Raw genomic sequence first — 26,529 nt, forward strand, 5'->3', positions numbered from 1 at the left:
CCTAATGAGCTACGGTCTCGGGGTTGACTGTTGCTAAATTGGAATCATGCCGGCAGAAACATTATTTTTCATTGGGATTACATTTTTATCGCATTGTCTGACAGGCGGCAGCAGTTGCCTGTCGCTGCGGTCCATGGTCCCTTTTGAAAAGGGGGACCACGGAATGCCATGAATTCGAGCGTGATTTTTGCAGCTTAATAATGAGCCCTCGGTTTACTGACGCGTTTTATTGGCCAGCGTTTAAAGTAGGGGCGTGTTGGCAGTAAGCCCAAGATTCCTTCCCGTTAATGTGTGAAATGTCCTCGTCCTGGTCCCCACACCATCCCCATTATCCCATATATACTCAGCCATTATAATGACGAGGCATCGATTCCTTTCCGCAAAAGTTATGGCTTGGCCCAAATCGAATCATGATTTGGCAGAAAAACTGACAGATACGAGCAAATTGAAGCAGACAGATAGAGGATAGAAAAGCATTACTTTGGGGGTGTAAAACCCCTGATCCGGAACCGGAACTGCGCTACGTCTGCCTTTGAAATGGTGCATGAATATCTGATTAGCAGCCTGTCGGCCTAATCAGAAATCCTGGCCATCAATCAATCAATTGGAAAAGTGTCTCTGCCAATGCATATTATTGAAGGTGACGCAGTCAGATACATTTCCACCTTTTATCTACGAAATTATAATGGAATGGCTTCTAATTTAAGCTTATTAGGAACAAGGAAGGTAAAAAAAATATAATATTTGCCATACTTTGGTGCTACAAACAAACAGTTAGATGTGAGTTCTACTATTATTCCATTTCTTTTGAAAGTTGTATTTAGGAGTATATAATTTTATTTGATAACTTCCTGGAATTCATTTTTACTTTACTTTACCCAGAACTGCCCATCCTCTAAGGTAATTCATATTAATTTGGAGGGTTTATCTTGTACTTTCCTACGCCTGGACAGCGCAAAACTTGGTAATTGGAATTTATATTTATACATCAAAAGGGAAAGTAACAGGCAATAACTTTGCCTCAACTTTTGTAAATTGATATTTGCTCTGTTAAGCGAGCGAGTTGCCCCAAAAACATTAGCCATCTTCTGAGCGATAAGCCACCCCAAAGGAGAGTGGCCCAAACCAGAGCTTTAATTACTTAATTTGAATTTCTCAGCGACGCTTCCTAATACAATTTATTACAATTTGCTGATGGGTATGATGGGTCGCTACGGACAGGTCACAGTTTGTGGTTGCCGATGTTCCATGGCAAGGACAACAATAGAACGGACGTTCAAGTTGCTGCCACGTGACTCCATTGTGTGATTACCTCCGCCAGCTAGTTACTCCCATCCATGGGGGCATCTTTAGGGAGATAATGAAAAAAGGATAATAAATTGCATTAAATTTGACATCGTTGTGGGGGAGGCGCGTGCCACTACCCCTGCCCATGAAACAAGGGAATAAAGCAAAGGAAGGCCTTTTCTACTCGTTTTCCTTTCATCCCGTTTGCCATAGAACCATTTTATTAATAACATTATGATTGTCCTTCCTGCGAAGGTGGATGGGGTCGATTTAGCTGGAAATCGAGCAGCTTTTCAATTGCGAGTGCTAGTGCTTCAAAGCGTTCAAAGCTTTGACCCCGAAGTGCCTGCTATATCAACTTGCGTTGCCTTCAAGTGGCCAGCAATTTAGATAAGAGTATTTTTACCTTTGTAGAGGGCTTGGTTATTATTAAATGATGGATTCGAAATTCGATTCGATTTCTATGCATTGCGTTAAAACATAAAGTAGTGCTAGTAAAATGGTCATTTGGAATGGTCGTTGAAATTCACAGACTAAAACATTTAAAATTACACTTTCTTTAAAAAAAAAAAACACACCTCTAACGTTATCTGGAGAAGATATGTATATTTTATATTTCTAACTACCAAATTGTAAACTTGGATAAAATCGTATAATTTTAATAAGATATTATTATTAATTCTGTTTAACTATTAATGAAAAACAAAAGTAGAAAACACCTCAATTCTACTATTTCTGCCAATGCACCGATCCACTGAAGGGAGGGGATATAGGGGATAGTTCCCCCACTAGGTCTTAAAAGTATATGTAATATATATTTTATTTCAAATTTTTGGAATTCTACTCAACAACTTTTTTTATATCAACCTCCACATCCAATTTCTGGAGCCGACACTGCTTTTGCCCATACTTTTCGTTGACCCTCGCTGATAAATAAAAATTCTAGATTGTAAAGTTGTCCTTAAACTCTTGACAATAACATTGCCAGGGAGCGGAAACCGCCTCCTGTCCATGTGAACTAATGCCGGAAATTCGAGCTACTCGGGCGCAATGGCAACCGGAAGTGCTCATACAGTTGAATTACAGCAATGACAGCTAAAGTTTTTATGTGGGGCCATAAGACGGACAGCCGAGAGGAAATGAGCCCGGCTTAAAGCCCGAGAGTTTTCAGTTTCCTCTGAACAATTTTATTGCATTCCGCTGGCGGAAGCCTGGCCAAGACAATAAATGGCAAACTTGCACGAAATTTGTCCGAATCTTTGTATGTGAGTTGTTGCGATAAATGGCTGTGGGTCATCGCGGGGATAAGCAACCCAACGAAAGTAATTTAAACTGCAGATAGGGGAAATCAAATCAAGGTTTGTAGAGACCGAAAAATATCCGTCAAATAACACGGAATTCTCGGTGACGCATGGGCTATACATCTTGGTCTCTCTAGCTGGGCTGTCTGTCAATCGATAAGGCCATAATGTTTCGGATACACCAGCACTTGAACCCGGTGACAGTGATTAACTAGTTTTCGTAGCGGCAGTCTAACGATTGCGGCAAATTACTCAACAACTTAATTCGGTGTTCAACAAGTGGTTAATCAGCGATCGTCGCCTCGCGTTTGTTTTCTTTGTACTTGCAGGATGGAAAGACTCGATTCTGTCGATTCCGAAGAAATGGCTATCCACGGCCGAGTCCGTGGACGAATTCGGATTCCCTGACGTGAGTAGAAATTGATTAAACCATTTCCAATTTTCCTCCCGCCTTTTTTCCAGCAAATATTTGCCCAAGGGCTGAGCTCGACTGTTACTTGAATAATTCGTGGACAAACACAGACACACAGGCATACAGACGGACTAATCCTGTTTGTTATAATTACAAATGCAAATAACGAGGGCTTTTGTATGGCAACGGGAGCCACGAGCTCCGAGCTCCGAGCTCCGAGCTCCTGGCAACCAACCTGCAAACAAACCGGAAAAACCAACCTTTTCAAACCCAAACCCACTCCACATCGAATCTTCCACCCCCTCGAACTCACCTGCAAAAAAGGCACAGCAGCCAGGCAACAACCCCCAAAAAGCAGAGTTAGACATCAAAATTGTAAACTGAAAGGGGATCCACCGAAAAAGACAAGTGACAGGAGACTGGGTTTGGGGTATTCCGTATTTCGTGTGGGGTTTAACAAAAGTTTCAGTTGCTTTGAAAGCGGAGAACAGAGAAAAATCCGGAAGTCAACGACATGTTGACACTTTTAACGTTTCGACTGTGGACTGTTAAGTGGAAAGTTGTGTTTTCTTCAGCAGGTACATATTAACATCTAATCAAACACACGGTGTACTTATAAATCTGCAGTCAGAATTTCTGCATCCATAATGAGCTGCCTTGACCATCCAGAGAATCGATTTGGATTGCAGACCTCGAAGTCCAACTGGGGAATTCCTAGGGCAAAACTCTCAATTAAAGTTTCCGGTCGAGGGTGGAAAAACGATTCGGAGAAAATGTCAAGGAGCCGGAGTACAATGTCAGATTCAAGCTATGCCATTTCTTTTCCCTTTATTTTTTCGTGATTTGAAATTCGGTTCCCCAGGGCATATACTTTTTGTGTTGCTGGTGGCAGGGCTAGGAAACTTTCCATTTGACGCTCGATATTGCCATGCATACAAATGAGGAAAATGGGGGAAAATAAGGGAAAATGGGAAAAGCGGGCAATGCCAAGTGTCTAAGATGAGTGGAAGTGAAATAAAATTAAATTTGCAGAACCGAGCAGTTTGCTAACCCCATCGAGAACCCCTTTTTGCAGACTCTACCCAAGGTGCCCGTGCCGGCGCTGGATGAAACGATGGCCGACTACATCCGCGCCCTGGAGCCGATCACCACGCCGGCGCAGCTGGAGCGGACCAAGGAGCTGATCAGGCAGTTCACGGCCCCCCAGGGATTGGGGCCTCGGCTGCATCAGTATCTGCTGGACAAGCGCGAGGCGGAGGACAACTGGGTGAGCATTACCAAAGGGGTCTTTTTATTAAATGTAGTTTGTAATTAAAACTCTTATTTATCTTATTTTTTAAGAATCACTTTCACCCTTTATTATTGCTTGAAAATATTCAATATGTTCGGTTTTTATAAATTTAAATTATGAGTTATTACTTAACAAGTTCCCACGAAAAGCTTTCGAAATCAAAAAAAAAGGCACACTGATAAAAAATATAATGGTGAAAATAAATATCTACTTATTGAATTCCAAATTTTGTTTCAAAAACAACAGCTTATATTCAGAACTTATTAAATTAAATTGTTTCTTTTGAAGATATTTTAATCAAGGTAGCAAATATTATATAGTATCTATTAGATATCGAATAGGTACTATGAAGGTACGTCAGATTTTCTTAATTATTTTTGAAGTTTAAAGAAAAATTGTCAAAAAATTAAAATTTTTAAACTAGCTATTATTGATCAATTTAGTATTTTCATATTCAAAGTTATGGATCATCGAATTCAATAAAATGTTCAAATTGTCTATGAAATGAATGGACTTACTAAGATTTTTTATCAATGTCCTTTTTTTTTGCAATAATATGCCATTAAAAAATGAAAAAATAAATATATTCAACAAACAATTTCGTTTTGAAAGGTTACAATCAAATTTTCTTGTATTTTAAGTTACTGTTGGGCTGTTTGACAACATAAAAAAAGTATATTCCATCATCATATGTGTTGCTTCAGCCGAAAATTCTGGGACTTGGATGGGATCGTCTCAAGTTACTTGGCGACGGAGGCCGAGGGCGCCGTGGGAGGGGAGTCGTTGATGACCGGGGCCGTGGGGGCGGGCGTCACGGGGGTGGGGACATTGCTCTCGCCGGGGGAGGGGGGCTGGGGCACCGAGATGGTGGTGCCCGTGGGGGTGATGATGTCGTCGTTGTTGGTGGTGCTGGTGGTGCTGGCGGTGGTGGCAGGAGAATCGGTGGGTGGCGTGGGCACCGACTGGGTGGTGGTCTCGCCAGGTGCCTCGGTGGTGATGGTGGTGTTGCTGGGGGCAGAGGTGGTCTGTGGGGCGGCGGTGGTTGTGGGCGCAGCGGTGGTGGTATTGGGCGCAGCAGTAGGGCTGGCGGATATGGGCACACAGGTGACGTTGACCTTCAAGCTGCCGCACTCGGCGCTCGGGAAGTAGTTGTCGCATGACATGCACTTCTGCATCGCCATGTTGAAGAAGGATCCAGAGGCGCAGTTCTGCACGGTGTAGGATTTATTATCATAGCAGTGGTAGTAGGTCGACGCGTCCTCGTAGTTCGGCAGATTCATAGCCTGCGGGCAGACGACGGGATCGATCTTTTCGCTATACTCCTTTAGATTTGCGCAGGAATCGGCATTTACGGCCACCCAGGCGGCGAGCACAAAAATCACTTTGGGATTGGGTTATGGAATTGGGATGGTATGGTGTGTTACTAATGGGCTATATCCTGGTGGCCTTGGGGGTGCTACTGCTTACCGGTTTTCATCATGTTGCTGGTGATTTTTCCTTTTCCGTTCACTTGGTAATGAAGAATGGCTACGTCTGGCTGCTAACTTGGCTCACCGATCACTGATGCATTCCAGCCAGCTCCAAAGCCTTTTTATGCCACAACAGCCCATGTTAGACACGTTTAATCAGCCCGCTGCTAGATTAATTCGTGTTTGTTTCGCCCGGGTGCGAAAATGAAATCAGCAATGCCAACCTTGCATGCTTAATTGCGCCTTAGACTCGTCGAACCCGAAGTTTCGTTCGGTAATCTCGGCCAGATAAGGTCGGGGGCGGAAACTACTCCGAATCTGACGGCCAAGTGACTCCGAGTAGTAGGAACCCCTCATTCCAAGTGTCATGTCAATTAGCATCGCGGCTAGATGATCTTGGTGGCGGAGATCCCGGCCCCCTGTTAATGACTTCATGATATTTTCTAGCGAACTCAAATTCTCAGCACTTTATCTGTGGCATGCAGATAGCAGTCGTTTTTACTCCACAACACCATCGTTTTCGATTTGGGGAACCACTGAGTTCTCCAAAAATGCTGAATTGTCGTGGTGATTACTAAGGAACAATACCCTCAATATAGGAGAATTTGAAATATATGAGTTAGATAAGGGTCGAATTTTTAAGAGTATATAAATACCTATAGCATCATTTGATAATTTTTTAAGAATAGAGTTATTCCTTAAAATTACTCGTTAAAATCTACTGAAATTGTGTTTTATAAGATGCATTTTAAAAATATTTTTAAGTTAATCAAAAATAGTCCTTATATAAATTCATTTCCAAAATTGATAAGCTTATGGTGTATTAGAATTTTATGTTTTCATAATTTATTGATAATACTTCAAAATATGGAAAACCATTGGTTCCACATAGCCTACATTTTAATAATAATTTCTGTCTCCTTTATAACAACACCATTAATAATACCATAATCATTTGGTTTACTTTATAGTACCTGTCAATGCTAATCTGGAGATTTTAAGTTAAACTAAAAATCAAGATAGATAATGTCAAATTATTGTCCGATCCCGGAAGGAGTACCCTCATACCTAAGTTCTGACAGTCAGTTCCTATCAATGCTTCACTTTTCCTTTTAATTTTACATTATCAGATTCGGTTGTCAATGGCGGCATATCAAAATATTCCGTGAAAAACAAGAAATCGCAATCAATTACCCATTTTCGACTCTCTACCGTGATAAGGAAGTTCTAGAAACAACAACTGCCATTCCCCGAACCCATTTCCATTCCCATTCCCGTTGAGACATATGAACGAAAGCCATTGCCAGTTAGATATTTAATTACTTTAGGTTGCTATTTAGAGTAGTGAATGAAATTCCGCTTGCTGATGGACATTGAACTGGCGATTCTGGTCGGGATTGGACTGGCTTTTAGGCGGTGGCTGGCTTCTTCTGGGCCTTGCTGGGTGGCGTTGGCTTCTTGGCGGTCTTGGCGGGAGTGGGAGCAGCTGGCTTCTTGGGGGAGGCAGTGGGCTTCTTGGCCATGGCGGCCTTGGAGGGCACTGGAACGGTGGGCTTCTTGGCGGACACAGGGACCGAGGGCTTCTTCGACTTCTGGGGAACTGGTACCACGGGCTTGGAGATCGAGACGGTGGGTGGGGTTGGTGGCTCTGGAGCAGGGGTGGGTGGAATGGGGTGGGCCTCAACCTCCTCCTCGTGATGCTCATGGTGGTGCTCCTGGTGTTCGTGGTGCTCCTGGTGTTCGTGGTGCTCGTGGTGCTCCGGGGTCTCAACGTTCAACTGAGACTGTGCGGAGATCACTGGTGGTGAATCCTCGACAGCCAGCACAGTAACAGGAGCAGCGGTTGGCAGGACATCCATGGGCGGGGCCGGGATGTAGTGGGCGGGCGACACGCACTGCTGGAGGACGAAGGTGAAGACCTCGCCGGCGGGACAGTGGACGGTCAGCTGGCTGCCGTTGACGCTCGGGCACACATAGTACTCCGAGTTGCTGTAGTAACTGGGCCAGCGGATGCTGATCTCACTGCGGGCGCACTGCAGCTTGTAGTCCATGCGGGCCTGGCTCAAAGCCAGCAGGCTCAGAAGGGTCAATGCGAATACTGCCAGGATCAGAAAAAATTATAAGTAAATAGAAACAAATCTCTCAGACACCAATAGATCCTACCTTTCATGTCGGGGCTGCGTCCGTTTTTGGGTATCCGTGATTGTTAAGGGGAACTGTGGTACTGTTTTCTAAATGGTCCAATTGCCATTATTTATACCACCTGACATCTTGCTATCGGCGATCAGAAATCAGACATCAGAAATCAGTATTCACCTATCAGCGATCTCCGCACGATGCTTTTAGATAGGCCGCTCCCCAAAAAAGGTTTCCCAAAATTCTCACCTAATTGAATTTGTGTTGAACACGAAAAGGAAATAGCGACCATTAACACGTTTTTCATGTTACGACCTTGCGCTGAAAATTATTATTTGATCCATTTCGTTATATTTTTAGTTTGATTAAGTATTAGTTAAACTAAAAGTATGTTTTAAACTCTAAATTCTCTAGGCTCTTTATCTTTCAATCTGCATTTTCTAGGTTTAAAACATATTTCTAGGATTACCTCGAAAAATCCTCTGCCTGTTGAAATAAAAGTAGGTTTAAGACTCTGACATTCAATAATTTTTATTTTATTTAAATATGCAAAAATTTGAATTTAATATAAATTTTGTTGTAATTAAATTATTTGCTTTCAGTAGAATAGTTTTTATAACGGTCACTTTCTTGTCTATATGTTTAACTAAGAGTGGGTTATATACCTAGAACACCTATGAAAATTTATAGTTTAAAACCTACTTGTATTTCAACAAGGGGATGAATAACCAAATTTGAAAAAATCTTCAGTGTTACAAAACCGTTCTTGAAAATGTTAAGCGATTCAAATTATTTCTTAACAGGCCTATTACTACTGGCTCAACGAGATGTACATGAACATTCGCATCCCCTTGCCGATCAACTCGAATCCGGGCATGGTGTTCCCGCCACGTCGCTTTAAGACGGTCCACGACGTGGCCCACTTTGCCGCCCGGCTGCTGGACGGGATCCTGAGCCACCGCGAGATGCTGGACAGTGGGGAGTTGCCGCTGGAGCGGGCTGCTTCCAGGGAGAAGAATCAGCCCCTGTGCATGGCTCAGTACTATCGACTCCTGGGCTCCTGCCGTCGACCAGGTGTTGAGCAGGACTCCCAGTTCCTGCCGTCGCGAGAGCGTGTGAACGACGAGGATCGCCATGTGGTGGTCATCTGCCGCAACCAGATGTACTGCGTTGTCCTGCAGGCCAACGATCGTGGCAAGTTGTCCGAAAGCGAGATAGCCTCGCAGATCCTCTACGTCCTTAGCGATGCTCCATGTCTGCCCGCTAAGCCCGCTCCGGTGGGTCTGCTCACCGCCGAACCAAGAAGCCGATGGGCACGTGACCGCGAAATGCTGCAGCAGGACGAGCGGAATCAACGCAATCTGGAGCTCATTGAGACCGCCCAGGTGGTGCTCTGTCTGGACGAACCGCTGGCAGGGAACTTCAATGCCCGGGGCTTCACCGGCGCCACGCCCACTGTCCACAGGGCTGGGGATCGGGACGAGACGAACATGGCCCACGAGATGATCCACGGCGGAGGCAGCGAGTACAACTCCGGAAATCGCTGGTTCGACAAGACCATGCAGGTTGTCATATACTATCTATTTATTTAGACATTTAGATTAAAGTAAATATTGAAAAATTATCTTATGGACATAGGATTGTTAAGTCCGTAGTAATTTAAGACATATCTTCAAACTTAAATGAGCATTTCCAAAATTTTTCAAATTTAATTCTTTTACACAGCTCATTATCTGTACCGATGGAACTTGGGGCCTGTGCTATGAACACTCCTGTTCCGAGGGCATTGCTGTGGTGCAGCTGCTGGAGAAGATCTACAAGAACATCGAGGATCACCCGGCCGAGGATAACGGTCTGCCGCAGCATCACTTGCCGCCACCGGAGCGTCTCGAGTGGCATGTAAATCAGCCGCTCCAATTGCGCTTTGGCCAGGCGTCCCAGAGCGTGGATAAATGCATCGATGACCTGGACTTCTACGTCTACCGCTACCAGAGTTATGGAAAAACCTTCATCAAGTCATGTCAGGTCAGTCCGGACGTCTACATTCAGCTGGCCCTGCAACTGGCCCACTACAAGCTCTACGGACACCTGGTGGCCACCTACGAGAGTGCATCCACGCGGAGATTTTTGCATGTGAGTTTATAAATTTCTATGTTCTTGAGCAATAAGAAAGATAATGTTATACTTATACTAACCCATCAATGAAACTAAAACAAAACAATATTATTAATATCGAAAACGGTTGATATTATAAATATGCATTATATTTTAATTTTATTAATATTACACAGAGAAAATTCTGACGTTCTCATCTGAGTTGAAAATGTTCTTAAAAATAGAACGACATTTTTAAGTTGAAAATGTTTTTATTTTGCTCGAATCAAGTTGAATTGGCGGTATTTAAGTATATTGTATGTACAAATAAACTATTGGTTCACTTCTTAGTGTATACTTATCGAAAAGTTGTTAAATAAACTCAATTTAACTTTTCTCTTCTCACCATTTCGTTCTAATATTGATACCAAAATGAACTTACACGCTTTTTAAGAACGAATGTTCTCAATTCAAGAAAAATGTTCTGAATTCAAGAACAATGTTCTTAATTCAAGAACATCAATATTTTCGATAGTATCGTTCGTTCTCTTATTGGCACCCATAAAAAAGAAGAACGATTATGTTTTATAATAATATATAAATAATATATTTCTTTGTGTATAGTGTACTCAGTCAAATTTTATCTTTTTTATTAAATAGTTTACCATCAAAACATTCTATTTGAGGTTGAACCGTAATGTACAGTTAATTTTAGTAATATCTATGTTATTTATCAATTATCAATTATCAATTTTGTAAGTTTCTATTTTGCCATTACAATTTGTTAGTCTGACCATCATCCATTTCATTATTCTCCGTGAAATCACTTCCAGGGCCGCGTGGACTGCATCAGGGCCGCCAGCACGGAGGCATTGGAGTGGGCCAAGGCCATGTGCCAGGGCGAGGGCGCCAACGTTGCCCTGGAGAGCGATCGCGAGGAGGAGGAGGAGTCACGCAAGGTCAAGTTTAGCATTTACAGTGTGGGTATTCCAGCGTATACCCACCTTCTCGGGATGAGTTGCTCATCTTCGTTCCCACCCACAGAAGGATCACCTGCGTGAGCTGTTCCGCTGCGCCGTCGCCCGCCAGACGGAGGTGATGGTGAAGAACATCCTGGGCAATGGCATCGACATCCCGTTACTGGGACTCCGAGAGGCCAGCATAGAGGTCACTGGCGAGATGCACGAGCTCTTCAAGGACGAGTCCTACAACATCTCGCAGTGCTTCTTGCTCTCCACCAGTCAGGTAGTAATGGGCCATCAGGTCCCCGCTAAAAAAGCACCGCACCACCCTGCACTCTTTCACACCTGCACCACCTAATCAAATCTAGCACCACAGCACCATCACTGAGCACTACTAGCCAGCTGCACAAGTAGGTATCAGCTAGAGTGAAAATCTAACTGTTCTGCTTAAAGAATTTATGATTTATGTTATAAGTAGACTTCGTATTCTATGTGAAATTGATCTTTTAAAGCCTATATTCAATAAACATATTTCTATAATATCATAACTAGATAGATCGCTAAAAATTGGATTAAACGATTTCACATAAAATGCGACGCCTAGTTATAAAGTTTAAGAATCGTTATAATTCCCACTTTGTAATCCCCTCATAGGTGGCCTGCTCCACGGACAGCTTCATGGGATACGGACCGGTGACGCCTCGAGGATATGGCTGCTCCTACAATCCCCAGCCGGAGCAGATCGTCTTCTGCGTGTCGGCCTTCTACTCCTGCGAGGACACGAGTGCCTCGCGCTACGCCAAGTCGCTGCAGGACTCGCTGGACATAATGCGAGATCTACTACAGAATTAGAGCCCCAAAAGGGGTTCCAACCAAAACATATCAGTAAATGTACCTTAGCAGGTTAGCGAACGAAACTAAGTAAGTGTAACTAGCGACCGCCCGGGCGTTTCATTTGTGACCAAGCACCACCAAGCGAGCCACCCAACGAGGGGTGGGGATCTGAGAATCTGAAGATCCGAGAAGGATTACGAAATCGAAAACTAATGTCAATCACTATCATGTTGAGACAAGCAAAAAAAAAACAGAAAAACTATTTATGCAACCCATTCGCTTTACATATCCGTTTACCTAAGTATCCTCGTAGTTGGAATTAGAGCAACTCTAGTCAATTAAATGTTTTAGAGCCATTTTATGCGCAAACTGTTAGTGCTGTTATCTAAGTGTTTATTGTGCAATATTAATTATGAATGTTAGTTATACTAATTCAAACGCTAACTAATTTAGCAGAGCTTACGAACTTGTTTTAGCCCCCACTGTCCGCAAATTATAGCGTTCAAGCCCGCAAGTATGCAATACTTTTCGTTATGAGAGTTGTGTTTCAAATACGGTTCTATAGGTGTTACGAAAGATACTAGCTAAAACATATACTAAAAGTACTCTCTGTGCTTGTTACTGAAGTTTCGTTGTTGTTCGTTTCTGAATTTATTAAACAAAATTATATAGTGTCTGTTGAGATATGTATTTCCATATATATGCGTGTTTTAGAGAGCAAATGGTATACCGTAACTAAAGGCTTTTTGGATGAATATATAAATGTACAACCCGTGAAAATATAAAGAAAAGTAGAGGAATATATAGAAAATACGCGTATAGACTTGAGACGTAACAATACATATCAATAAATTTATATACACCCCAAGGAAGGCAAGAAGAAGAGCAGAGGAAGGGCAATTGAGGGAGATTACAGCTATAGATATATATAACCTATATGTGTTTGTCTGTTCAAGCAGTTAGTGAAAAAAAGTATGTTTGGATGGCGATTCGAAGCTATCAATATTCTACAAAAATATATACATAAATATTATACGTATGTTATTTACAAGAGAAATTATATGAGAAACGTTAAAGGACAACCAGATACATATATCAAACTAGTTGCTGTGTTCATTGTTGCTATATATGTATGATTATCTTCTAAACTGTTAACCGAACTATCGCTACGAACTATCCAACTATCTATCCTGTATTCGATCTATCTATTATTATTACGTTACCTTACTGTTTGTCGTTAAGTTTGACTTGTTTCCATAAGGCCAAGAGCCGCAATTGATGTATGCAAAAATAATCACGAACCGAATAAAATAAAATAAATGCATTGCAAATCACGACCATTATTCCTGACCTACAATTGATCTGCCCGTGAATGAAAACACCCGTATATAGATTGGCTTTGGGTGCTAGATTGTTCACATAGTATGTACATTTCATCGTAACTTCCAAGAATAGATAAATCGTCTTCCGCTGAAAACACTTACCTTAAAAACCAAATCTGCTATGCGCAGTTCTTAATATCCAAGTGGTAAATACGATAAGAGACCATTGATAAACCACTGCCAGATAGACGGTGTTTTGAAAAATTAATTAAATATAAAATATTATCGCAATGACCGAGTGGTTTTCTATAAAAAGCCCTGGACGTCGAGGTACGGTCATCAGTCTCAAACGCGTTTTCATCATGAAGTGTAAGTATAGAAAAAGGAGTAGCTGTCAGTACAATCCGTGGACCATTCGCCTAATCCCCCCAACTCGTTCCAGACTTCAACCTGCTGCTCAGCCTCTGCCTGGTGTTCATGCTGTGCTCCTCGTGGGTCACAGCCTTCTCCAGCCTTTCTCCTCCGGATCCAACTCCACCGACTGGTCCCTACGATGGAGACTCTACTGGTTTTACCGGACCACCGACTGCTGAGACCACAAATGCCACGCCACAGGTTTCCACCCTGTATCCTATTTACGGATAGAGTCATACTCATCGTTGATTGATGAATTAAAACTTTTACTGCAATTATATTTTAATATGTGTAATCTTCACTTGCATTAAATAACTGGGGATACGGTACGACAGGCTTTTGACAGGCTTTATATGGGTTATATATTGTTGAACATAAAACTAGGCGTGGCCATAATCGACATTCACATAAATTAGACACTAAACAAAAATGCACACCCTTTTACGTATGCATCATAAGTAGAGGTGAGCCAAACAAACGGCGGTTTAAGTAAGTGAGCACCAGATTGCGATTAGCTGCTGGGCGCCACATTCCGCCGGAAAGAGCCTCGAACCTGCATCTGCAACTGCTCGCTGCTGCACTCGTCTCGACCGTACTGCAACAAAGAAACCAAAGTCAATCATCCACCTTTGGAGGAGGGCTAATCACAGGTTGACGTACCTTGCAAAAATTGTGCTCCAACAGTTCCACTGCCGTCAAGCGCCTCTTGGGATCGTGCTGCAGACAGTGGTCGATGAAGTCGTGTCCCTCCTGGGAGAGGCTTTCCGGTGCCTGCGGCTTCTCCCCCATGCCCACTTTGAACATGATCTGAAAGTTGGAGTCAAACTGGGCCCAAGGTCGCTGAAAGAAAGTAAGAAAATAAATGAACCATCGGATGATATAAGTAAATATCAGTAATTTTGCTTTTAAGTGCGTTTGTATCCGTTTGCAATCTTTCTAACCTGCTTTGTATAAAATTTCTATTTGACTTTGTAATACAAATGTTGAATTTATGTATCATCCAATGCCTACATTTGTTTTAAGGATGACGCCGAATTTAATAAAAATTATATTTGTATAAACAAATATATTAATTTTTAACAAAAGACTATTAGATACCCGTAACTCAGATAACCAACTTCAAAATAAATATAATTTTTACATTTAATCTACTTTAATTGAAGACGATCATGCTAAATACGGGCAGAAGATCGTTACTTATAAATTAAAGGTCAGCGAAATAAAATAAAATGTATTTTAAATTTCAATCTTTGACACAGTCTTGGACGGTTTGTGGGTGTTATAGTGGGCATGGCATCCTGCTGAAATAAACTTAAGTTGCGCAAGAATCTCTAGAATCTGCATGCCTAATCGCAACTTTCTAGCTTTTATAGTTTTTATAGCGTTTATATAGACGAACGGACAGACAGACGGTATCGGCAAGTGATCGGGATCAGAACACATTTACTTGATGGGGTTGGAAACGCCTTCCTCTACCTGTTATTATTATTAAGTGCAAGTATAAGCTCAAATAAATAAAATGAAAATCAAATTTATAAGACATAGACAAGGTTAGGGAATTTAAACTTTTTTGGGGATGTTAAAGAACTGTAATTGGGTTTCTCAGTGTAGTCGACAAATAACCAATTACTTAACGCAATGTCATAATGGATACATAGTTGGATTAGTATATTATTGTCTGTTTAAAAAAAAACCTACATTGTGAAATGCACAGTACACTCCACGCCACAGTAGTCATCCTTATCTCTAATGTGAAGCACTCACCTTGCCCGAGGCCATCTCGACAACCACACAGCCCACCGACCAGATATCGGCGGCCCTGCCATGGCCATCGCTGTTGGTCTTCGTAAACACCTCCGGTGCCATGTAAGCCTGCGTGCCCACGTAGCCCTGCAGCTCGCCGGGTACAGTGGTGTGCGCCTGGATCTTGACCGCTGATCCAAAGTCGCCCAATTTCAGGCTATTGCTGCCGTCGACGAGGAAGATGTTTGCAGTCTTGATGTCGCGGTGCACGATGCCGTGCTTGTGGAGCTCAGACACGCCGGCCAGCAGCTGGGCGGTGAAGCGGCGTGCAAGAGCCTCCGGCAGATTACCAGTCAGCTCCACCAGCGATTCCAGGGTACCCTCAGAGCACAGTTCCATGAAGATGAGCAGCTCTTCGCGGTGCACCTCGATGCCGTAGTAGCGCACCAGGTTGTTGTGTTTGATTCCCTCCAGGATCTTTAGCTCCTCGGCCACGTTCTTCAGCGCCCTCGTCTCGCCCGGCTGAATAGCGATCTCCTTCATGGCCATCAGCTCTCCCGTGTTATTGTTCACCGCGGTGTACACCTTGCCGAAGCGTCCCTGGCCGATCTTTATACCGCGATGCCAGCGGAAGTGGACGCTACGAGCTCTTATATGCACTTTGTCGCTGGAATTTAGGGACTTCACCTGGCCTATCAGCCTGCGTTCACGCAGCCCGTCCTCTAGATCCATATCCAAACGGTTTACGGCATCTCTAACTCTTTCCTGGCGCAATGCCAACGGTGTAGTCTCTATGCTGCCCTTTCCAGAGGAGGCAGGCGTTGGAGGCGTCTGGGGTACCAGCAGGCGCAACTCGCCATTGGGACTCCTTTGGCACGGAGTGTCCACATAGTCTGCACTGTCCACGGAACTATACGTGTTTCCAGACTGCTGCAACAGATCCTCCTTTAAACTGAACTGCGGATGCAGAAGTTTGTTATACGGTGGTGACTGCAGTGGAGGCGTATTCGGATTGAGCACCATGCCAGCGGACATGGGAGTTCTAGTGGGTGTCCGGGAGCGCGAGGTGGCCGGCGACGAGGTCTTGCGAGTGCGCGGCGATGCCTTCTTCTTGGCCACCTTTTCGGGCTCCGAGGTGATGCCAATTACGTGCGAAATACACCGATCCATCTGCTGCTTGAGCGCCTCGAACTCGTCATCGTCCAAGTGCTGGGTGATTTGCGGATCACAGGCAAGAATTAGGAACTCCAGACCCTGGGACGCCCAGCGGGGGCGCATTCCTCGCCCACGTTCGCAGCGCTCCATTACGAAATGCATCCACATCTTAGCGTAAGCGATGATGCCCAATGCCAGATCCACCGTATGAGCACCGCTGTCCTTTTGGTCCATTATCTTTTGCTCGAACAACCTAATTACATCCTTGTGGTACTCGAACCCAAACTTGTAGCCTTGATGGAGAATTTCACGGGTGCGCGATAGTACAGCCTGCTTGTCCTGCTCGTCTAAGTCCCGCATGTTGCTCAAGCAGCATCGTTTTTGCACACCCTCGATAATCGCCGTCAGCTTGTTGCGCACTTGCAGAACGTCCTGCTGCAGCAGCTTAAACGCCGCCTTTACGTCCGAGCATATGAAATCGTGTTGCTGATTGGCCACGTCATGCTCGTAATGCTCACGATGGAAGTCCGTCGTCTCCACGTCGCGACAGAAGGTCTTGGCAAAGAAGAGCACCTTGATGGAGCGCTCCCGCTCGACGGTGAGCAGCGATTGCGTCTCCCGGCAGATGGTCAGCAGCTTCCACTTGACCTCCTCGTTGTCTTCGTTCTCGGAAGTACCCTCGATCTGTTGGTCCAGCTCCACGGTGCGTTTCACCAGGCGTTCCGAAATGTTTCGCAACAGTTTGCTGATGATGCCACAGAATTTCTGCGAGGCCAACGTGTGCATGCCCTTGATCATGGGACTGATGAGCTTGGTGAACATCCACTCCTTCTCCAGCACAGACTTCTGGTTTCCCTCCGGAACGGCAACGAGCACCAGTTGATCGATGTACTCCAGGTACAGCTCAAAAGTCTTTCGCACCGTAGCATCGTAGTGGTTCAGAATGCTAATGTAGCTGCCCATTTCCGTCTCGTTCTCCACCAGCGCCGTGGTAATGTGTCGCTGGTATCGCTCCCGATGGGTCAGGGCCAGGGTCAAGCCCTCCCTAAGTTCCTTCATCAGCTGCTCCAGACTCAGGGGATTGGGTCGCACTGGTCGCGTTTCGAGACGCATGCGCAGGAACTCGTGCATGAACTGCAACGGAATGCCGCTCAGGAATACAAAGGTGGGAATGTACGAGGGCAGATTAATCGATTGCGCCTCCTCGCTCCAGTAGCCGTAGGTGCGCAGCTCCACGACCTGTTCTCGGCTGATTTGTGGATCTAACCTGGGCACGTCCTCCTCAATGGACTCTGCGTCTAAATCGTAATCAAGGTCCCCGACTCCAGGTTTCTCCAGAGCAATGTGTGCCTTGTACAGCGCCACGTTGTGCAGCTTGTGGAGAAAGGCCAGGGACTTGGCCAATCCCCGACTTTTAAGCACGTTCTCGATGAACTTGCGATACAGCCCCGTGGACTGCTCTCCTGTGCCATTATTGCTGCAAGTACCCAACGGCTCCACACTAAAGATGTTAATGTCGTGCATGGATCCCTTGCGCATGTGACCGTGTGAGCACTCACTGGACAACTGGCTTATCTCCGTGGAGGCTGATCTAAGGGGAATATTTAAGTTATTTATTTTTTAGGATCTCTGACCTTATCGACTTACTCATTGCTGCTCGATGTCTCGCCGGGCACATGGGTTGTATCATTCAACATGAACTGCACCTTGTGGCAGGGTGTGACACTTCCGTTGCGACAACCCTTGCGCGAAGCCGATCCTGCCACACTAGGCGGCTTGGATGAGTCCATCGAATTTACAGCGGAGTCATCGTTCTCCACGCCCGAGGCAGATGAACTTCCGCTGTCGGTAGCGATGTAGGATGAAGTGCAGACGGGCCAAGAGAACTTTTCATCCTGCAGCCTGGCCAAAATCTTTCCCAGAATACTGAGCTTCAACTTGTTTTGCTTGGTAATGTTATACCATAAGCACATGGACTTGATGCGGCCCACAAAGCTCTGTGACTTGTAAATGGGATGCAGGGCGCCCATGGCCTGTGAAGAGGGGTAAAGGGCCTCAGCGGCCTCCAGTCGCGTTAGCATGCCCTCAACTTCTCGCAGGGCCAACTCCTGATGATCCATGCAATCCTTGCAGTACAAGGACATGCAGCCTTGGCACATCTTGCTGGGCAGCGGTGCTGGAAGGGATTGGACAGATTAATGTAAGAGTAGCCAAATTAATATAAGTTTCAAACTTACAACTAGCATTGGAGTTGCTGTCGGAATGAATACCGCTGTCCAGGCTGATCAAACTCGGCTCACGGCGATAACGCGGCTGGAACTTGTAATTGATGATGTGGGTCAGCAGTTCGGAAACGCCCTGACGCGCTTCGAAGAGGTACTTGTCCTGCTGCTCCACCGTTCTATCGGCTTGCCAGGCCTGCAGCTCCAGCCAAATGAGATCCTTCAGCTCCGTCTGCCAGGTGTGCTCCTCCTGCGACAGCTTGGCATCCTGCCGATCCACGCTGCCCAGCTTAATCAGGTTGGCGAACGTCTCGTGGAAGTCCTTACGTTTTCCCAATCCAGGCGTGGCCCTTCCATCGCTCCTCAGCATCCCGGCCGGAAGTTGTGCGGCAAAAGCCAACGGCGGCGCCGAGGAGCGGTAGCCAATTGGACGTGAGGAAACGCAACGGTAGCGATTGCAGCTCTCCACCACCTTGGACGCAATCCGCATTGGAAGCGGAGCCATCGCCTCTGAGCTTAGTGGCATGATCTGGTCCAGGGACTCCAGTGGATGGGCAGCCTCGTGGAAGCTATTGCCACGGGGAGGAGCCACCGCCGTCGTGGCCAGCGAGTTCTTCATCTCACGCTCCGAATCGCGGAGCAGCGACTGCAGCCGCTTGTCTGTCCGCTTGTTCTCCTCGTTGACGAACATCTCGTTCAGCAGGGCGCAGTCCATGGTGTTGCGACGCAGGACACGCGATCTAGCCATCCTGGTCATACCCTTTTTGGGGGTGCCGCCCACACTGGCGGGTAAATCTGCGGAACTGAGATGGAATAGGTTAAAAAGTGGTCGATTTGAAGTGCTTAAGAAAAGTTCACCGTTCCCTTTATTAACTCGAAGGATGTTACAATTTGCGAGGTTTTTTAATTCTATTTTGATTTTAAATTTAAAAAGAAGGCAATATAAAAAGGCGTTAAAAGATGGATCTGAGTGAACCAAATAACTATCAAAAATAGTTCTGAATAATAACGATATAATGAATCAAGGATTATTTAAAGATATACAAATTGAGGATCTCAAACAGTTTATACATTTTAACTAAATATAGTTTCTGGAATATCAAATATATTAGTTCCTTAACTAAAAAAATGTTTTTACATTATAACTGAACTAGTTTGTGGAATATCTTTTATTATTGTTAGGGAATTCATATTTTAAGCTGACATAATCTTTTCGTTAGCCTGTTCCAATATTTTCAAATGACAATCGGGGTAACAGAGATGACATCAGCCATAGAGATGGCACTGCCAGGTGCAGCATATGGCAGCATATGGCCACAAGGTACGTCTGCGTTCGTCACTAGCGCGCCGATCATGCCCATAGCACGGACGCAAACCCTTATCGCAACCACCCTATTTCCATATATATATCTCATATATCTCATCCAGCCATATGGAGCACCCCGTATATATTTTGTGGATACTCACGCCGTCACATTGACCACCTTCTGTTTGCGTTCCCAATCGCGGTTTTTGATTTTGAGTCTGGTGCGGGGTGGTGTGGTGCCGAACGCCTCATAATGGGCGGCCAACTCATCATCCGGTGGCATGTCCTCCTCGAGAGCTCCTATCCGAACTCCAGCCACCGGCTGTGCCCGCGAAGGCTTTACACGGTACTCCACTCTGTAAGATACGGATTCGGATGAGGAAGAGGTTGACAGTTCGTTTGCACTAATCTAGAGCCAGGGGCTTGCCCTAATTGTTTCGCTAATTGCAACGGCGGACAAGTGCCGCCTAATCGCCGATAACTCAGATAAATACTCCGGCTACACTGGGAATAACATCCCAGGTACTTTAACATAAAATGTTTGTAAGTAATTTAAAAGCTAATAAAATTGATAAGTTTTTCTTGGAAATACAATAGGCTTTTCTTTTTATGTTTTCAAACTATGCAATTGCGCACACATTTTTTCCCTGAGATATCAAATACAAATTTTGTATCAGAAAGCTAGAAACGTGTAAATATCACTCTGGCTTTTGAAATAATTTCATTGCTTGTGTTTTTCGTATATCTTTTTTCTAGTGGATCACATGTAAATTTGGTGGAGGGAGTAACAGGGGGGCGGGGTTTTGGTAGGACATCCTTATCTTATCGGACTGCTGCTGTTGCTGCAGACAGCCGCATGTCACGCCTGCGATTATGCTCTAATTTGAGCAGAGGTTTGATTTATTCGAGACCAATTAATCGTGCGATTGTTGAGCAAATCGCGCCACTCTTTTCGTCAGCCCATTTGCGAAATTCACTCACCTCCTGGGACGCATTTTGCCAGCAGTCTGAGGAATCACAGTTTGGAGATTGGTCCAATAACTCCAAAACCGGCGGAAATCAGCGAGTCGCAACGAAACGAGAGAAACAGAACTTTAGAGTGCAGTCCCCCCTTTTTTCACTGCACCGGTTGATAGTGCCCGCGGGCTTAAACTGTGTTTTATCGCCCCAATCGAGGGCTGTTATTACTTTCAGACTCTCCGGTGGGTGCCAGAGCGAGATCGGAGTCCCCCCGCCAATTTATGTACATCTAATTGCACGGCACAATACACTCCGGGGACAAAAAAACAACGGCGGAACGAGCTGAGAGTAACTCAGTAAATAAAAAAAACGCGACAGCTCACAATTATAAGCTGGTGGAGAGAACTTTAGACGCGAGCCAGCGAACGATGACTGGTCGGTCCCGATCCCCAATCCCCGGTACCCGGTTCCCTTTTCCAATCGGCGGAATCTTACTGGGGGGCTGGGGTTATGCACTATCTCCCACCGTAGTAGTTTCCTGGGTGGCGGTTTATCACAAATGGCAAACAGGCGGCCGTAGTTCGCACGCCTCTAACCCTTTCGAATTTCATAACGCGAAACACTTGCCGCCGCAGCCAGTCAATTTATTAGCACTTTTAACAAGAATATTCCCCATCTATAGTATACGGATCGTTATATAGTATATGCGAATGTGCCGCGCCGACGAAGCGGTGTCGCCCCCAAAACGACTGCTATTCACTGCCAACTGCGGCGAACTGAAAAGCGCGAGCGGCGAGCGCCCGACCGACGCATCAGATTGTTTACCGCCCTCGGCAAAGAGCAACTAGTGGGTGGCCACTTCGAACTAGTAATGTCGTTCTGGCTATTAAGGAGCTGTTTTTAGCCATAAATATGTTTAGGGTTTAAAGCCAATTTAAAATAGCTCTCTAAAAGAATGCTGTAAGAAATAAGTCTTAGATAATAATATCCTTAGAATCTAAGGCTTAGATTTATGGTCCTCATAATAATAAATAAATCATTTTAGGTACTCTTTTGAAAATCATGTTAATGGGTTTGTTTTTTTTTTAGTTTGTTTAGAAATATAAAAAAAAATCGAAAACGTTTTTTTGTAAAGTCAACAAAACCAATTAGTAATGCAACTCTTTTTGGTTTTCTAAACAAAATCAATTGTATTACCCTATTTGTTTGTATTGGAATTATACCTTGATCATACCTTGTCAAAAAGTTGGTAATGCCACCAATAAATGCTATCATAGACCTTCAAAATGAATGATATGATAAACAAATGCTAAGATATAAAATATATAGCTATTACGAACTCTATAACATCATATTATAAAGATATTACAACTTGGTTGTACTGATCTAGCCATTTTCTGTGACAACACAGAGAGAAAAAAGAGTTAGAGAGATAGAGCGAAAGAGATAGGGAGCTTAAGAGCACAAAAAAGAGATAGGTTCACAACGGGCGAGAGAGACAGAGATTTGTTGTGGAACGCAAGTGGCAATCTGATCGCTTGTGGACCGCATATGCGTTTGTTTGTGGTTTGCAATTGGTTTAACCGCGCGAATATTTATTATAAATTTATGGAATTTTATTATGTACTGGCTTGTTAGCTAATTAGCCGTGTGTTTACTTAAACAGAAAATTGAGTGGGGGCGCAATATGTATTTGTTCTAGGCATACGGTTGAGTTTCTTTAGGAAGTCGAAGAAATCTATTCGGTTTTAGTCAATCAAATTGCTTGGCGTTTTGTGAAAATCCGTGTCATTATTACACTGGCTTTTCTAGCTTGTTCCGCACTGTCACGTGACCAGCAGTGCGTATACTTCATATTCATATGTGTACATAGAAACGTTGCACATTCGCACCGTGGTCCCAATTCATAGGGCATTGAAAAATCAATGACACGATCTGTTCGTCATGACTAATCTAGCTGTTTCCCCCCATTGACTGATAGCACGAGTTCGTGGTAACCAAAGTGAGCTGGAAAGAAGGATGTTGCAAATTTAGACCCGTAATCACCGCCAATTCTTATAAACCAAATCTAAGAAAAGGACCGTATCTCTCAATTTATTGTTCTTTTTAAGCGTGAATGTTGTATATTTATCTTTTCAGCTATAAAACAACGACAGAAACCATAATACAGAGAATTCTTTTAAAAGTAATAACAGTAAATTGGCGATGTTAAGCAGCACATCGAAACAACAATTTTCAGATAACAAGAAACTTTGAAATGACTAAACATAACAAAATATGATAATTACCTCAAATAATTTTTGTTAAATAAATTGTTGGTACTCATTGTTTTTTAAGTACTGAAAACTAAACACAGTTTCTAATAAGAATATGGGGTTTTCTGATTTCCCAAGTAAATTTGGCATTTAAAAACACATTTGAAATATCTAAAATTACTTATAATGGCAGAGGTACGTGTGTTTGTGTGGGTGTGTGCGCTATGCGGAAATGTTTTCTGATGTGTGTACATTGTACACGCCATAATTATGCTTATCAAACACCCGAAACCCCAAAATTAAAACCAACTGATTGTACGCATGCTAGACTGCCCAAAGAGAGAGAGAGGGCTAGAACGGGCAGAGAAAGAGAGGGAGAACCTGCAAGTTCAAGTACAAAAACAAAGCTCTCTCTCTCTCTCTCTCTCTCGACCAAAAACAGTTAGGCCAGAGACCTTCAATCAGTGGAATTCCATTCATTTAGCTAGGTGACAATACAAAACCTTATAGACAGGGATCCGAGAAGAAAGCGAAGTCGATTTGAAAACTGAATAACGAAAGAGGTTACAAAGCAAGTGGGCAAACGCACGTATTAAACGCGTTTTAACTTCCAATAGTCTCCCCGTCTCCTCTTCTTCTTCGCCCCTAAAACAGGTATACGAGTTGAAGAAGAACAAGATTGGCGGCATCAAATGAGAGATAAAGTCGAATGAGAACACACGGTGTATAGATACAAAATACCCTAAAAATATTAAGTGACCTTTATTACAAGCAACTGTCTTAACAGTCTTTCAGTTTGATAATTCTTGGATATGAAAGATAAAGATACACAGCCCTGACAATCTTATGTTTGGACGTTTTATTCTTCCCAAGAAGCAAATCAAAGAACACATATTCTATAACACTTATGGCCGAAAACTATTAAGTTCTACCAATCTGCTTCTTAGCACCAAAACAATATACCCTTTTTCTTTCAATTGAGAGATATAAAAAGATCGAGAGCTCCAACGAAAGAGAGAGCCACTAGCAGACACATAAATCTCACCCAATTTCTATTAGTTTCCATAGGAACAGGTGCCAAAAGAAAATTGATGTTTGCAGCAAATTTCCTGCTAACATACGACATTCGCCTTTTTTCTGCGAAACTAAACCCCCATGAACACTCACCCGTCCCATGAAAATCAAATCAAATTTAAGCATATTATGAATAAGCCCCCGCGCAAAAGGTAAAAAACAGCGGAAAAGGTATCCGTAATTCACTCAAGGTGAGTGTGTGTATGTGTTATCAGGGCACCGTCAGCGTTATCAGCAAATATCTTGGAAGACTTGAGGCGGCCGAACACAAATATGGCTATGATAAATGCCGAAATACACCGGAAAACGACGCACAGAGGATGTAGTAAAATACCATACAATTTTCCGAACTTATAAACGGTGCACGGTTAAACTGCAAAATCAATATCACATAAGTTTTAGGAGTTCTAACAAACAAATATTTTTCCTTTTTAAGAGCGGAAAGCTTATTGAAATGCCGCAAATTTTAAACGAAATTCAAATTAGTATAATCAGCTAATTTCATTATATTGTGCAATTGTGTATTCACTGGTATTGCTTAAAAAGGTGTTTACAAATTAAAAAACCCCACTGAAACTTATTTAGTATGGATTTTACATTTTTAATTCTAACATAATATTTTTTTTTAACCAAGTAAAATTGATTCTTATTCATTTATAGATTACTGAAAGGAGCGTCTTAGCTAAAAAAACCCTTTGTTAGATCATAACCACTAGATAACTTTAATCGACAGTTAAAATGGTCATGCTTTTTTCGCAGTGCACGTGTGCATAATTTTAATTGCGCTGCACACAAAGTGTTCGATTTCAGTCAGAATTCGCAATTTGTTGCTGTTATATTTTGTGCCTGTCTTGCAGTTTGCCAAATTCTCGGGTTCGTTGAGCCATCAGGGGCAACAACAAAAGTAACATGGCCCAAAAACACGTTGTTTACGTTTAAACAATTAAACCTGGTGAAATGCAAAAGAGAGAGAGGGAGAGAGAGAGCAAATGGGGGGAAACCCACAACCAAGGCTTTGAGAGCCAAAGAGAGAGAGAAACCGAAACGGGAGAGAGAGCGCTGTTACGTGCCAATGCAGACTTTCTTGTTTTTGTTTGCAATGGGGAAAAGCCCAAAATTCCAACGGTACCGGTGTGCTCCGCTCACCTTGCAACATCCTCGTCGATGCTCTGCTCGCGTCGCAATCTTATGGGCGGAATGGGGGGTGGCGGGGGCGGAGCTTCAGCTGGAGCTGTGCAAATCCCATTGCCATTCATCTCCTCCCCCTCCCCCTGCCCAGCCTCTTTGTCCACCGAACTTGTTGTTGCCGGTGTCTTTTGCAAGCGCAAGCTCTGCTGCAGCGCCAGGTAATCAATTGTTCGCACTTTTCGCCTGTTTGACATTTTCGCAAACTCTGTTTTTGTCGCTCTTCTTGTATTCTTGGAATTCACTGCTCACACACACACATGCCAGCCGAGCGGCACCAACACTATCGCCTTCTCTAAGCACCAATACACTCTTGCACTTTGCTAAGCACGCGCCGCGTTCTTGCTTTTTTTTGTTTTTCGCCTGGCGATAATCAGATTTATTTTAATTTAACTTTCACGGCGAGCAAACACATAACGTTTAACGACGCGCTCCCGAACTTGAGAACTGGAGAACTCGGCGCGCAGGTAACCAGTCGGTCTTACCTGGTCAAAAAAAAGCAGCTGACTGAAGACGGCGAGCGACTTGGCCGCCGGCGGCGTCTTTTTCGAGAGAGAAGAGCTTTAGAGATGACAATTTATATACATATGTAGTTGAGTAGGTACTCATAAATATATATAATTGTATATTTTTAAAACATATTTTCATCATGGTCCATAATTAAAGGAGTTACTAACACATTATTTTTAAATTGAAGGTTGGCGGTTAAATTTAAAGTATGCTTTTAGTGGCGTTTTTAATTTCAATTTTGATCTGAATAAGCACGAGCGATATTCCCATCTCTAAAGCCAGATTTCAAGTATTCGGTATTTTTTGATTTTATCGATAAGTAATTCGATAAGTAATCACTAGCAAACTGAAAGGCGGGATACGTTACAGATTTAAATTGACGCATTTATGCGAAAGGTTCTAGTAATTTCTTTTTAAATTGCGAACATTTTCCAATACACGATTTTCTAATAAGGAGGAACAAAGTAATAGGCTAAAAATATTTCTTTAGGAATATGTATTTTTTAAAAATATGTTTCCTATATATTCGGTTCTTAAAACACTTAGTCAATAAAACTTAAAACATTTATGAACCTCTTGATCGGTTTTGAACTTTTA

General features: G+C 43.5%; 6 protein-coding genes across 10 annotated transcripts in view; 2 read left to right on the forward strand and 4 right to left on the reverse strand.

Moving 5' to 3' along the window:
- ChAT (Choline acetyltransferase) overlaps positions 1-13,120 on the forward strand; it is a 28,317-nt gene extending 15,197 nt beyond the window's left edge. The window contains exons 2-8 of one of the 2 annotated variants that reach the window (XM_065865664.2): positions 2,918-2,997; positions 4,076-4,267; positions 8,700-9,461; positions 9,622-10,029; positions 10,824-10,970; positions 11,035-11,235; positions 11,607-13,120. In XM_065865664.2, coding sequence (XP_065721736.1) covers positions 4,115-4,267; positions 8,700-9,461; positions 9,622-10,029; positions 10,824-10,970; positions 11,035-11,235; positions 11,607-11,804 — 1,869 coding nt within the window. In that variant the 5' untranslated portion in view covers positions 2,918-2,997; positions 4,076-4,114 and the 3' untranslated portion in view covers positions 11,805-13,120. The remainder of the gene's footprint in view (positions 1-2,917; positions 2,998-4,075; positions 4,268-8,699; positions 9,462-9,621; positions 10,030-10,823; positions 10,971-11,034; positions 11,236-11,606) is intronic. The other variant, XM_065865665.2, reaches the window with a different exon arrangement.
- LOC108014892 (uncharacterized) overlaps positions 1-15,235 on the reverse strand; it is a 43,857-nt gene extending 28,622 nt beyond the window's left edge. For both annotated transcript variants that reach the window (XM_070996696.1, XM_070996692.1), the window contains exon 1: positions 15,232-15,235. The gene's annotated coding sequence lies outside the window, so the exon portion shown is untranslated. The remainder of the gene's footprint in view (positions 1-15,231) is intronic.
- LOC118877566 (uncharacterized) lies at positions 4,890-5,847 on the reverse strand. The gene is made up of 2 exons (XM_036816781.3): positions 5,759-5,847; positions 4,890-5,672 (listed from the first exon to the last, which is right to left on the reverse strand). The coding sequence occupies exons 1-2, from the start codon at positions 5,769-5,771 to the stop codon at positions 5,032-5,034; spliced, it is 654 nt and encodes a 217-aa protein (XP_036672676.3). The 5' UTR covers positions 5,772-5,847; the 3' UTR covers positions 4,890-5,031.
- The window catches only part of LOC108014881 (uncharacterized), a 67,923-nt gene continuing 48,454 nt past the window's right edge, over positions 7,061-26,529 (reverse strand). For both annotated transcript variants that reach the window (XM_070996683.1, XM_036816672.3), the window contains exons 2-3: positions 7,924-7,963; positions 7,061-7,858 (exon numbers count right to left, since the gene is read on the reverse strand). In XM_070996683.1, the coding sequence (XP_070852784.1) occupies positions 7,170-7,858; positions 7,924-7,930 (696 nt within the window). In that variant the 5' untranslated portion in view covers positions 7,931-7,963 and the 3' untranslated portion in view covers positions 7,061-7,169. The remainder of the gene's footprint in view (positions 7,859-7,923; positions 7,964-26,529) is intronic.
- Positions 13,325-13,802, forward strand: LOC108014896 (uncharacterized). Its single transcript, XM_017081117.4, has 2 exons — positions 13,325-13,477; positions 13,551-13,802. Exons 1-2 carry the CDS (start codon positions 13,399-13,401, stop codon positions 13,751-13,753), a joined length of 282 nt encoding a protein of 93 aa, XP_016936606.1. The 5' UTR covers positions 13,325-13,398; the 3' UTR covers positions 13,754-13,802.
- On the reverse strand, positions 13,772-25,935 carry Mekk1 (mitogen-activated protein kinase kinase kinase 4). 2 transcript variants are annotated; one of them, XM_017081115.4, is made up of 7 exons: positions 25,384-25,935; positions 20,110-20,304; positions 18,658-19,445; positions 18,068-18,596; positions 15,287-18,011; positions 14,183-14,362; positions 13,772-14,117 (listed from the first exon to the last, which is right to left on the reverse strand). In XM_017081115.4, the coding sequence occupies exons 1-7, from the start codon at positions 25,617-25,619 to the stop codon at positions 14,034-14,036; spliced, it is 4,737 nt and encodes a 1,578-aa protein (XP_016936604.4). In that variant the 5' UTR covers positions 25,620-25,935; the 3' UTR covers positions 13,772-14,033. The 2 variants fall into 2 exon arrangements, with proteins under 2 accessions (XP_016936604.4, XP_065721730.2); XM_065865658.2 differs by lacking the exon at positions 25,384-25,935 and adding an exon at positions 20,930-21,315.

This window comes from Drosophila suzukii, chromosome 3, assembly GCF_043229965.1.
Source record: "Drosophila suzukii chromosome 3, CBGP_Dsuzu_IsoJpt1.0, whole genome shotgun sequence".
Lineage (NCBI taxonomy): Eukaryota > Metazoa > Arthropoda > Insecta > Diptera > Drosophilidae > Drosophila > Drosophila suzukii.

What these genes read in the sequence shown, in the direction of transcription:
- LOC108014896 (XM_017081117.4), top strand. Translation starts at nt 13,399, where the DNA reads ATGACCGAGTGGTTTTCTATAAAAAGCCCTGGACGTCGAGGTACGGTC. An exon ending in ACGCGTTTTCATCATGAAGT is followed by an intron (nt 13,478 to 13,550) that starts GTAAGTATAGAA and finishes AACTCGTTCCAG; the next exon opens with ACTTCAACCTGCTGCTCAGC.
- Mekk1 (XM_017081115.4), bottom strand. Translation starts at nt 25,619, where the DNA reads ATGTCAAACAGGCGAAAAGTGCGAACAATTGATTACCTGGCGCTGCAG. An exon ending in ATCGACGAGGATGTTGCAAG is followed by an intron (nt 20,305 to 25,383) that starts GTGAGCGGAGCA and finishes CGTATCTTACAG; the next exon opens with AGTGGAGTACCGTGTAAAGC. An exon ending in TCGAGATGGCCTCGGGCAAG is followed by an intron (nt 14,363 to 15,286) that starts GTGAGTGCTTCA and finishes ACTTTCTTTCAG; the next exon opens with CGACCTTGGGCCCAGTTTGA.